The sequence below is a fragment of the Habropoda laboriosa genome, unplaced genomic scaffold, assembly GCF_001263275.1.
Source record: "Habropoda laboriosa isolate 0110345459 unplaced genomic scaffold, ASM126327v1 scaffold2, whole genome shotgun sequence".
Classification (NCBI taxonomy): domain Eukaryota; kingdom Metazoa; phylum Arthropoda; class Insecta; order Hymenoptera; family Apidae; genus Habropoda; species Habropoda laboriosa.
Window position 1 is genome coordinate 3,779,703 of NW_017100190.1, and position 11,916 is coordinate 3,791,618.

The window sequence follows — 11,916 nt, forward strand, 5'->3', positions numbered from 1 at the left end:
GCAACCATGAGAAGAAGAAAAAATTTACGGTATAAGTAGATAGGAGAAGTGCAGCTTGCCGGTTGACGTAAATTTAACGATTACTATTAAACATCGTCGATTTTGCATGCTGTTCCGCTATTTTAACGCACGTATGCAGGCGACGTACCTGTTGATTAAACTATACTAAATATATATACATATAAATATATATAAGACTTATCCCTTAACGATTTCTCTGACTTGTATCGACGATACACGAAATGAAAGAAGAAGAAGAAGAAAACGCTCTGCGGTGCGGGCGATAGAGATACATAAAGGACGAATATATATATATACGTGTATATGTCGCGACACACAGTATCCATGTGTATTTGGATAATTAAAAAACAAGAAGAAGAAGAAATGCGATATTTACCAGAGCCAGTTGTTCTATTCCGCGCGAAAGAGCGAGAGTGTACGTCAGGCGGCAAGCTGAACACGCGAGAGGAAAAATGTGTGCGCGTACACGTTGAAACAGAACGATTTTACACTTTCGTGAAACGTTGACATAATCGTATATCTGAATTTGAAAAGAAAGAAAATGAGGGACGTTCGAAGAAGAAATGAGAAATGTTTCTCTTCTTCGAATAAAATCCAGCACGCGGTGTGAAGTATGTATACTTTTTAGGACGCTTTCTGTAATCGCGTTTTACTCTTAAAACACTTCGCCTCTTACCCTAAGTCATACGTGCCTATACGTGAAATGTCGGCGGACATTTTGTCGAACGCAACGAGAAGTCGTTCTTCGGGACGACACACGCGTTGAATTAATACACGTTGCGTACACGTTTCTTGCAATTTCCTAGTTTTCGTTTTCTTTTCTCTGTCGTGGCTTGATTTGAAAGGGGAGGTTTCTTTGGGAAGAAACTTCCATGATCTTGTGCAATGCGATCTAGAGCGAGAAGAAAGAGAAGTGATCGTGGAATGTCGCTTTGCGCGTGTTATTCGAAACTGAGAGAGAAAAGGGACAATTCTCTGTTTCCTCGCGGTCCGATTTTGTACTACGCGCTATCACAGCCGATAAACTGCAATATTTGTCTTTCGTTTGCAGTGTTTTACCAATAGAGAGAGGAAGAAAAATCTGTACAATTATATGTCGATTGTTCTTAAGGTTACTTTTAAATCGTTCGTCGAGATAGAACAATTCGTCCTCTTTCACGTTTTTATTTCCTCTACACGTCTCTGCTTGTGTCTATCGATTTCATCTTTTTTTTTTTGTTTTCTTCGTTTCCCGTTTTTTTTTTTCATAGTTTTTAATTCAATCAAAGAAGAGTCGTATGGTTTAGTTACGACGATCGGTCGATGTTAAAAATCGACGATACATACCGTGACCATTATCAGATCATGGTGCACAATTGTCGTTTATACCGTGCAATGCGAGCCGATGTATGTTTCTGTTGTATAGAGCACATTGCTTCCGCTAGTCCCTTTAAAAAAGAAAGAGTTGAAATAAACGCAAACCTTACGCAAAAAATGCTGATTCACGACGTCTCGTCTATTCGCAACGTTTTTTCTCTTATCGATACGTGGTTGATAAATGTTCGTTCAACAGACGCGACCGAAACCTTTGCTCTGCGCTCTTCTTTTTTTTTTTCTCACCACCGTTCACCGTCGTTGTCAAAGTGGTTGATGCATTGCGAACACGTGTGACTAACTATCGATATAATCCGTCTTTGTACAAGATTTCCTTTACTACTACGTTTTCTCTCGGAGAAAAACAAATTTTACCCCTATTTTTATTACGAACTGCATGGAAAAAAGTTATAGAACTTCTGTCGACCATGTTTCTTATTACTCTCGTGAAATAAAGAAACCATTTTGTCCCAGCGTTGCCTTTCGCAATTCACCGTCTTGCTCTTTTACTGTCCGCCATCTTGTATCATCCTTAAGCGTCACATCTCCGAGGCGTTCAGCTTCTCGCGAAGAATGACGAAGCCCTCCAATACGCTGGACAACGAGTCGTACTCGTCCAGAGCGAGTTCAGCCTTTTCTCCGTAGGAAAGTAACGTTGGAGTTGTGTGAACGTACCCGCCGGAAATGGATTTCGGATTTCCAGCTTTGCCCACGACGTCCACTGCGTGACCAACCCTCACAGGCACCGGTAGACTCTAAATTGCAATTAAGAACGAATTGGAACGTCGAAAACTGTAAAGTTACTTCGCCAAGTTTCTTCTCTTGGTGATTCCTGCGAGGAAGAATTGTAACTACGTGCCTGCAAGTTCTCGTCCAGAGTGACCAGCCATCTTGGTTCCATTGCAAGGGCCAGACAGTACATCAGGTAATGAGATCTTCCCAGGATTAAATTCTGACAGTCGAGAAAGGCGACCATAACCACTAACAATCCAGCCAGAGCTGCTTTGTCCAAAATTTTTGAAGCGTAATGCAAAGGAGATATGGACAACGTGCCCTGCCGTGTGAGTTTTTAGTGAATTAAAGAGTTGTTTAGGAAATTGGAGTAAATTTAACTTTCAATTTGATCGTTACTTTGCCAAGATGAACCAAACCCTGTGAAATTCGAACGAGGAATAAGTGGGAAGGGTTCTTCGCGTGATAACAGGCCAATTGTCTCAACATTGTTGCTAGACGCGCGTTGTTTGTCCCTGCACCAGCTAGACCAAGAGCAAAGATCGCGTTGTTGGCCACGTCGGTGTCGTTGTCGTGACTGTACTTATTCAGAACGTCCAAAACTGACAAATCCGGGTTGGATAGGGAAGATAGCCCTAGTGCTAGAGGCATTGCACGTCTCGCGTATATCGAACCGTATCTTCCAATCTGGGAAACAATTTCTTATGCAAAATTTTCTATGATTTTCTTCGTGTAGGTTCTTAAACGTGGCCAAATTTCATTATCACCTGACCGAAGATCCTGGAGTTCTCCTTTCCCTCTCCCAGACCAACTGCAGCGACGCCTAGAGTGGCTATAGCCTGTGACGAGCCGATTTCTCTGAAGAATTGACGGTAAAATTGAAGAAATACGACGAATAGAACATAAGTCTGGTATTAGAAAGGTATAGTCGGTCGAAGAAATGTAGCAGGGTCGTGGATTAAAGTATTAGATGGCAGCACTGGTTCGTTCGGTAACATCTACTGAGCGGTGCTCAGGTGTTCGCTCGCGGGGCGCCGCACGGGCAAGAAGGGCACTTCGCTTGCCCGCGAGCCGAATCTTGCGCAACGCAATTTTAAACGATCCGATTCGTCAATAATGACAATACGTGTGCCTTATTTCTATGATTGTGTTAGAAAAGGTGGGCTTATGGCCCAATCAGACTGAGCTCTACACGGTGAACAGTTCAAGTTTCAATTAAATCTGAATTGAAGCTAAAACAATTTAGGTTCTGTAGATTCGCTTATCTTAACTTTTAACCAATCTCACAACCTCGCTACATCTCTTCCATAAACCATACTTCGATTCTTCCTGTTTCTCCTTCGACTTCTCCTTCGCCTTGTCCGTCAGTTCGGAAGTTCGAGGACGTTGATCGCAGCAGCTGGTCACAGGACTGTTCACCGGAGTTGCTGGAACACTCTCGCCATCTACTGGTTCCGAACAGATTCGCAACAATTCTTGAACGATTAACACGTCTCCTGTGCCAGCGTACGCGCATACCTGAGGTACAACCACTTCTATTCGAGCGACTAACAAAATTTTGCAAAAATATGTGAACGTAAAAAAAGAAGTTGCCTGTAGCATAGTCTGTGCAGGCAGCTTGTACGTTTCAGGTAAGACCTCGAGTGCGGCTGAAGGAGCGTCTATGACGTCGCGACATCCCATGTAGATCATTCCCAGAGCCAATGGAAGAAATCTATGAAAAATCAGAAATTACAAATTACAAATTCGTTGATCCTAGTCCTATCAAACGTTCTCAACGCGTATTTCTTCCAACCTGGAGTAGGTACTGGACAATTTAGCAGGCGTGAAGTCCAGCAATCTTTGCAGAAGAGTCGAAGAGGCGTCAGCGTTAGCCGAACCAACATTTATCAACCCTATCGCGATCGCTCCTAAAGACACCACCTCCATGGTACCTAAAAAGCATCCATCATCTCGAAACACGTTGTCCCTTATCAACCAACTGTAAACGTACTTGCTTCGTCAGCTAGAACTGCGGTTAATAGCTCCGTGACGTCGGATCTGTTCGAACCGGCATAAGCCAAACCCAGTCCTAAAATGGCACCGATTCTCAGCGTGGCGTTTTCCGAACAGACGTAATCGCTGAGGAGAGCCAACGCTGGATCACATTCGTTGCGGACGCCACAGTTGACCAGGCCTATGGCTAGCAGAGCACCTGCCTTGATCTGATGATCGTTCGTGTACAGATACCTGCGAGGTAAATAGGTAATTATTATATGAATACTTGTTTCGAAATTGTGCTTTCATTACGACAAGAGGCTCGATTCACTTGTCGATCGGCACCAGACCGCCGTCCACGTCCCACATATGGATCAGCCCCAAGGAAGCGGTTGCCGAGAGCATTCCGTGATCCTGTTAAAAAAAAATTTATTGCAAATTTGCTATTTTGAGGTTTAAATTACGTTTAGTGTCAGGTATCGGTAAAAATGTATGTATAGTCGATGGAAACGATGTGGTGAATTAATATTTAAAATTTCTGCGTACAGTCTTTCATCGAAATTACACGATTCACTGTTTCCCTCGATTTTACGACTGTATCGATTTCATTGACTGTACTCGTTATCTTAGATTTTTTAACTTTGCTATGTCAGTTCCTCTGACTATACTCATTAGGTTGGAAGATTGCAGGCTGAGTAATTTTAGTTTACGTATACTTCGGATTCAGTAAGTGTCCCAACACTTCCTTACCTTGTTCTTGTAAACCCAACAGTCTGACGCGTTCGCCATTAGTTTGTCTTGGCCGAATCCAGCGTGAACGAAACCGGAAGCGAAGCTCGCGGCTAAATTGGCTCTCGCCGAATCGTGTTCAGCGCGTCTTAGAGTGTTCGTCTCTAACCAGCTCTTGTAAATGTCGTCTGGATGTTTGGGCTCTAGAATATCGAGCTCTCTCGCGAGTAGATGGAAGTGATTGTTAACGTGGGCGTTGCTTAGAATTACTTCGATGTCTTTAACGTCTTCTCCTTGATAATCCTTTTTCAAAGGATTCTCCTGGTGTTCGTGGACATCGATATTACGAATAGAAGATTTCTACGGAGTGAGACGAACTTACCCTTTGTCTTACGAGTATAAATGCCAATTGTTTTCGTAATAAAGGATCGGGGCAAGTGGTGAGACATTTGTGAACAAGATCTGAGTCTCCCAATTGTAGGGCTACCATTGTAGCTTTGCAGTACTCTTTGAATCGCATGTAGTGGCTGACCACTGTTTGCAATATCTGTCTTCTCTCTGTGTCTTCGCTGGTCGTTAAAAGGGACAAGATAAATTAAAGGAAATTCTTTAAATTACATAGCGTAACCCTTTTGCTTAGTCAGATTTTAATAAGTAACGTGCTTGGCAGATGATAGATGTTCGATCGCGGCTCGAGAATCTTTCGTTTTGGCGTTTTGAAATTTTTGAAGAATTTTAGAATTGGAATTTAAAATTTGTGTTACTAAGTTAAGATGGAAGTGCGCGAAGGACGGAAATTAAGGATTTAATTAAGCTGAAAGTGTGTCAAAAGGAAAAGGCGCCAAGGGCACTGCGCGAGAAAATGTTTAAAACGCCTATAGGCGCCGAGGGCAAAGCGCGGGAAAATTCAAACGTCTATTGGTGCCGCGGGCAATTTTTAAAGCGGTTATAGACGCTAAGGGCACATTCAGAACGCCTATAGGCGCTAATAGCACATTCAGGACTCTTGTAAACACCAAGGGCAAAGCGCGGGCAAATTTAAACCGCCTATAGGCGCCACGGGCAGAGCGCGGGCATTTTTTAAAGCGACTGTAGGGCACATTCAGAACGCCTATAGGCGCTAATAACACTTTCAGGGCTCTTGTAAGCGCGGGCAAATTTAAACCGCCTGTAGGCGCCGCGGGCAATTTTTAAAGCGACTGTAGGGCACATTCAGAACGCCTATAGGCGCCAAGAGCACAGCGCGGGCAATTTTTAAAGAGGCTATGGACGCCAAGGGCAAATTCAAACCGCCCATAGTCTCCAAGAGCACAGCGCAAATTTTCAAATCACCAACAACAGCCAAAGGGTTAATCCCCGTCAAATAATTCACCTATAAGCAGCACAGCTCTCCAGATACCGACCAACTCTCTCGAAATTCGTACTATCCAAATAATCATGCAGAAAATTCAATTGATCGATCTCCAAACACAGATCGCATCCAGGTATCTCTGCATTATGCTTCATGTCGAATTTTATTATACTCTTCACCAAAGGTGTAAGTTCTTTCCTATCGCAACAGAATTTCATTTGAAAAAAAAAAAATTTTCCCATTCCTCAATTTTTACCCCGAAACAATATACCTCAAACGATTCTCATCTTTTACCGGTGCATTCGTCCACTCGTCCACGATTTCTGTTTCTAACTGCCTCACGTATTCGTGACCCCATTCACCGGGGTTCCTCACCTCGCCCTCGAGGCAATATCGAAGACACTCCTTGGTTCCTGGCGCCGCCCCGGCCATCGACAACACGCTCAACACTTCCGCAAACTGACGTTTAACGTCCTTCCGCACGATCTTTTTATGCGCGGTCTTCAAAGTGTCGTACGAGTTCTTCAGGTACTTCAAGGGTTTCGGGACGGAAGTCATCGAGGTGGTAGAGGTTTGCACCAGCAAACGAAGTTGACTTAGCGAGACCAGCATCGCGTTCTCGTCCTTCCCCTCGAATTTTAATCGTTAAAAAAAAAATCAATCGAAATTCTGCGGTACGTTTTAAGGAAATTTCAGAATGAAAAAGACCAAAATTTTCGTTGGAGGAATTGTCCAAAATTCAGGATCTCTTCGTTATGACAATTTTTAGGTTAAGAGAATGACTCATGTGTAGTGATTAAGTGAATCTAATTACTGTCAACACTTCGACCAGCTGGAGCAAATCCTCTTGCAGTCCCGTGTCTTCTTCGGTCTACCAAATATTTCGTTTATTTAAAAAACAGAATAAACCAATAAAAAGTGAAATTTCTAAAAAACCTTTACCATCTCCGACTGTTTCGGTCGTTTAACCGTAGCCATTTTTACGACGTCTATAAATCTTCAACGGACTCCTTTTAACAGAAAACTATTACTATTTAATAACGCAGAAAATTCCGCGAAAATGTCTGCCACGTATTTCACGCAACGTCGTTGGTCCGGCTTTCTTCTTTTTTCGCTCGTCAAATGCCTCACGAGTTTCACACCCCACGTCTGACATAATCAAGCTTACACATACTACCGAAACAGTGAATAGGGAAAGTTGTGCGACAGAAAGAAAACGATATTCCTCTAACTGGTAATACTTCAAAGTTATAATTTATATTTTACCCGTAACAAAAGTAATTTCATAATTACACTACGCAGTGCAATGCGTATCAATATACAACGTATACAGTCGCGGCGGATGACGATCTACATGGATAAAAAATATGTATACTTATGTATGTATATAATAGGTATATAATATATACATATATATTATTATCTGAAGTATCGGCGGTTTAGAATTATACCGAAGAGAAACAGCTCGATTTCCTTTGTACGATTACACATAAATCGTTATCACACTCTCTCGTTGGCTCGTATAAAAACATCGTCATTCTCTATTTTAAATCTACTTGGCTCACAATCGCGTGGAAAATCGTTATCGTCTGATCTGTCTAATTGTGCATCACTTCAAAGGCCCCTCTCGAACAATGCGCGTTTCTTCAATTTATTCTTTCCTTTTTTCTACGAACTCGCTGCTTAAACGGAGGAAAAAAGTAACAAGAAGTAGAAGAATAGACGATACGTTCTCTCATCTGTGATCTCCTTTCCAATTGGATACTCCGTACACCGGGACGATTGAAAAATATTTTGCCCATTTGGGACCATTTTAGACTTTTCCTTTTCTCTTTTCTTCTTGAGTCTCACTGCTCGAAGAAGCCACGAGGAACATCCTGAGGAATTGATCTCACGGAACGACAAGCCAGTTGCTTACCTCGAACTGAGTAAGCGTGGAAGTGGTCGTCGAATGCAAATTCAAATTCAATGTTGCAACAATATTTTTCGTCTCGAACAGAAATTCCGACCTTGATACACCGTCCGAGCCTCGACTTTTCATCCCGATGAATATGCATACCGTCGATCGACCGACTTCGATCGTTCTTAGTTATTAAACAAGTACACACGACCGTATTCGTTGCTCCTTCGTTTTCGCTCGAATTGTTCGTTAGATCGTGATTGAAAATCTCTTCTTCAGCTTCTTCTACGCGTATCGTTCGGTATGTGTGATTATGAAAGTGGGGGCGGCGAGATATTTGGACCACTGGTACATTGAGCGTAGTTGAAAAATATTTGTATCAAATTTTGTTTCGCGAGAAGATCCATGCAACGTGAAACAAGCGATAAATTTTAGATTTTTCACTTGGATCACCGAAGGAAGTTAGAAATTTCATATCTTTTTAATTTTTTACACTTAGATTATTTAGGTAAGTTAGAAATTTCGCACTTTTTCAGATTTTGCACTTAGATCACTTTCATAATCACCGTTTGACACGCACGTTTGTACTAGGATCTTTTTCCATTGCGCCTCGAAGATATGTCACGCTCGAATAAATTACAACGTCGATATGTGTCTCCTCTCAGCGATCAGTGTTACAACGACACGCTTTGGCACATCCTCGAGAACAGACAAACAGTTCACGCGTTAAATGCAAACGAAAGACACACTCGTCGCTTGCCGACAAGAAACCAGGTGAAGACACGAGTCACGCGATGCACGAATCTCGTCGACAATTGAAATCGTCGGAACTCTTTCACACCTTAGGAAAATCGAATCGACCTGTCGATCTTTGGTAACGTAACCGAGTGAGCCGAAGATAAGTACAGCCGTTGCTGGATTCGCTTAACATGAATTATTGACGGTGGAAATCTAAGCGATACTCCTGATGGAACTTGCGTTACGATTTCAAATAGTGAACATTTACACTGGCGTTTTTTTCGAACTTAACACTTAAACGCGAAATGCTGTTTTCTAACACGAAGGATAGAAGACAGCCTGCCTAAGGAAATACTTATAGGAAGGGTGATAATAGTACAATGGTTTCTACGCAACTAAATCGTATATACAGGGATGAAAGAAACAGGAAAACGTGCCATGCACTTCCGCTCGATCCTCAATAATAGTACGAACCTCCTTTCTCTCCATTCCAACAAATCGTGAGAAATAACTGATTTTAATTTCGAAGAATTACAGACTTTCGTTCCCAGAAAACTCCTCGTTCTCCAGTTTCTTTGGCCACAGAAATTGAAATACTACGAAAACTAGCATTTTTCGTCACGATAGAATATTGTAGGGCCGAAAAAAACTTGACGGATTAAAATGAAGAATCGAACTCGAGACCTCCGGAACGGCAGCCCAGACTCCACGCGCATAGCCAAAACGCCTACTTGATCGAGCTTCTGTCGTTGCTCCTTTTGCTCCACGTGGAAGCTCCTATCCCACAATATTGCAAAGTATATCGATGAGAATACAAATACCACGAGAAACTGGAAGAAACGTGAGTTGCCATAAATCTTGTAATTAATCGCGTGTAAAATAGGAATATAATTGTTCACTCGTTATTTCTCTAATCAATCTCTTTAAATCGCCTCTGATCCCGATCAAAGTGAATCCCGGCGGTTTTTCACGATGTCTGGCAAATCGATCGTCTCGAAAAAATTCCAATTGCGTCATTCCCTATTTTTTTCCCCTCTATGTTCGTCTCTGTCCGCCGCGAGCATGCCTCCGGTATGATTGTTGAGCGATAAGAATCGATCGTACACGTGTAATTCGCTCGCCTGTCTCGGTTTTGTACATATACGTATATACACGATTTCACGCGCGGATCTGTAGCGATTTTTCCTTAACAGCGCATTCCTCGATCGATCGAGAAAACGAAAAAGGCGATTGTTTTTCTTTTCTGCGAACGTGGCGGTAACTCGTTCATCGTCGTTTGTGCATGCATACAAAAGGACACATACACGCGTGCACGCGTGTGCATCAAATACGGCCGTTAAATAATTAAATATTATCATACTTTTTGGGGGATTACACGGAGGATCGTGTTACGAGAACGTTACGTACAAAGGAAACGACGCGTACAACGTTCGAACAGCCAAGGCTTGTCAGGAAATAAATACCTTTAGAGACTATTATTAGAGGCACGAAACAGGACAGATTTACAATTATCGAGTCTCGTTCGATGTTTCTTCATCCCTCCCCCCTTCTTTTTGTCAAGTCCATTAATTACACTCTTCAATTTTTTCTACCACAGACGATTAGTGATAAATACGAATAATTGAAACTCGACCAAAACTGAACAATATTCAACCTTTTTTTTTTTGTTCAAATTTTATTACAACTTTCTTACAAAAAGAAAGAGAGAAAAGGATATGTAGAAACAATTCAGAAGCGTGGTGTTCGAATAATTTCTACAAGTTGCTTTTTCACCTTGCTGTTTGGTGTTGAGAAACTTCGTCAAACGAAATATCATCCTATCTGTATATATATACGTAACATCGAACAAAAATCACGTCGAAATCTGTCGCGTTTCCATCTTTACTTCACTGTTAAAATATTAACAATAAAAGTATATATATTGCATCGCAATTCACGCTTCTTATCGTACAATTAAACACGTACACCTAGATTAATCGTGAGCGGTTGTGTCGACCCGACACGTTTCTACGATCCTAAACGAACGAAGAGAAACCAGTGTCCGCACCCGACACGTTCATGAGTCCTTTGATCCCGCGCGTGCGGTGTGTGAGAGAAGAATAAAGGATCCCAGAATCGTGATCCGTGGTCTTTGGCAGTATGAAGAGACGCGTTTTACGTAGAAATGAATAGCTGAGGAGGAAGAACAGTTCCACGATCGATGTTGAGATTTTGGTACGCGAACGAACCGTAATACTGTTTATTTCAATGTTTGCCCGAGCCCTCGAACACGGGCAGCGATGATTTCACGCCGTTCAGCTCGTCTTGGATCTCTTGCACGCTCTTGCCCTTCGTTTCGGGCAGCACGAATATCGTGAACAGCACGCTCAGCAAGCAGAAGATTCCGAACAGCCAGTAGGGCGCGCACGTTGCGACCGATGCCAGATTCGTGGAGAATTTCGTGGTCATGAAGGACATCAACCAGCAGATGCAGACGGTGATACCGGAGGCTTTCGATTTCACGTTCGACGTGAACATCTCGCCCATCACGGTCCACGGCAGAGGACCCCAGCCGACGCTGTACGTCGAGATGAACACGACCAGAGATAATACGGGGAGGAAGGAGATACCGCTGACGTCTGCGTGCGCCGTGTCTTGCAGGTACATGTACAGACCCAACGAGCCCTGAAAATTAGAGAAAAAGAAGGTTAGGTTAATGCCCACTTTGCTTTTAATCCTTTCGTTGCTATTGGCGCCTGTAGGCGTTTTGAAAATTTGTGGTACACTTCTATCTCAATTTCATATTTAATTCGATCGTTTACACGCGTCCTTTTTAATTTAATAAACCGAATTTTAAAATGATACGGTCAAAATAGCGAATCTTATAGCCGTGGTTAAAAATTTGCAATCTGCCACACAGGTTACGTATTAAAATTCGTCGCAGCGGAAGGGTTAATAGTCACTTGCCCGCAATATTGCCCGCGGGCGGGCAAGGGCCACGGTCAAAATAGCGAATCTTATAGCCGCGGTTAAAAATTTGCAATCTGCCACACAGGTTACGTATTAAAATTCGTTGCAGCGGAAGGGTTAATAGTCACTTGCCCGCAATATTGCCCGCGGGCGGGCAAGGGCAACG

General features: G+C 42.6%; 2 protein-coding genes across 2 annotated transcripts in view; both read right to left on the minus strand.

The window, feature by feature from the left end:
- Window positions 1–1,878: 1,878 nt before the first annotated feature.
- LOC108580116 (26S proteasome non-ATPase regulatory subunit 2-like) lies at window positions 1,879–6,790 on the minus strand. The gene is made up of 13 exons (XM_017943782.1): window positions 6,435–6,790; window positions 6,185–6,361; window positions 5,195–5,381; window positions 4,834–5,133; window positions 4,415–4,497; window positions 4,100–4,335; window positions 3,902–4,040; window positions 3,700–3,820; window positions 3,425–3,624; window positions 2,874–2,964; window positions 2,506–2,793; window positions 2,234–2,428; window positions 1,879–2,129 (listed from the first exon to the last, which is right to left on the minus strand). The coding sequence occupies exons 1-13, from the start codon at window positions 6,773–6,775 to the stop codon at window positions 1,914–1,916; spliced, it is 2,574 nt and encodes an 857-aa protein (XP_017799271.1). The 5' UTR covers window positions 6,776–6,790; the 3' UTR covers window positions 1,879–1,913.
- A 601-nt stretch (window positions 6,791–7,391) lies between these two features.
- Window positions 7,392–11,916, minus strand: part of LOC108580117 (facilitated trehalose transporter Tret1-like) — a 55,745-nt gene continuing 51,220 nt past the window's right edge. Inside the window, exon 7 of the mRNA XM_017943783.1 lies at window positions 7,392–11,465. Within this exon, the coding sequence (XP_017799272.1) occupies window positions 11,046–11,465 (420 nt within the window). The 3' untranslated portion in view covers window positions 7,392–11,045. The remainder of the gene's footprint in view (window positions 11,466–11,916) is intronic.

Coding starts and splice junctions, on each gene's coding strand:
- LOC108580116 (XM_017943782.1), bottom strand. CDS start 6,775: ATGCTGGTCTCGCTAAGTCAACTTCGTTTGCTGGTGCAAACCTCTACC. Junction 5,134..5,194: donor TTATACTCGTAAGACAAAGG/GTAAGTTCGTCT, acceptor CACGAACACCAG/GAGAATCCTTTGAAAAAGGA. Junction 4,498..4,833: donor GTTGGGTTTACAAGAACAAG/GTAAGGAAGTGT, acceptor TTTTTTTAACAG/GATCACGGAATGCTCTCGGC.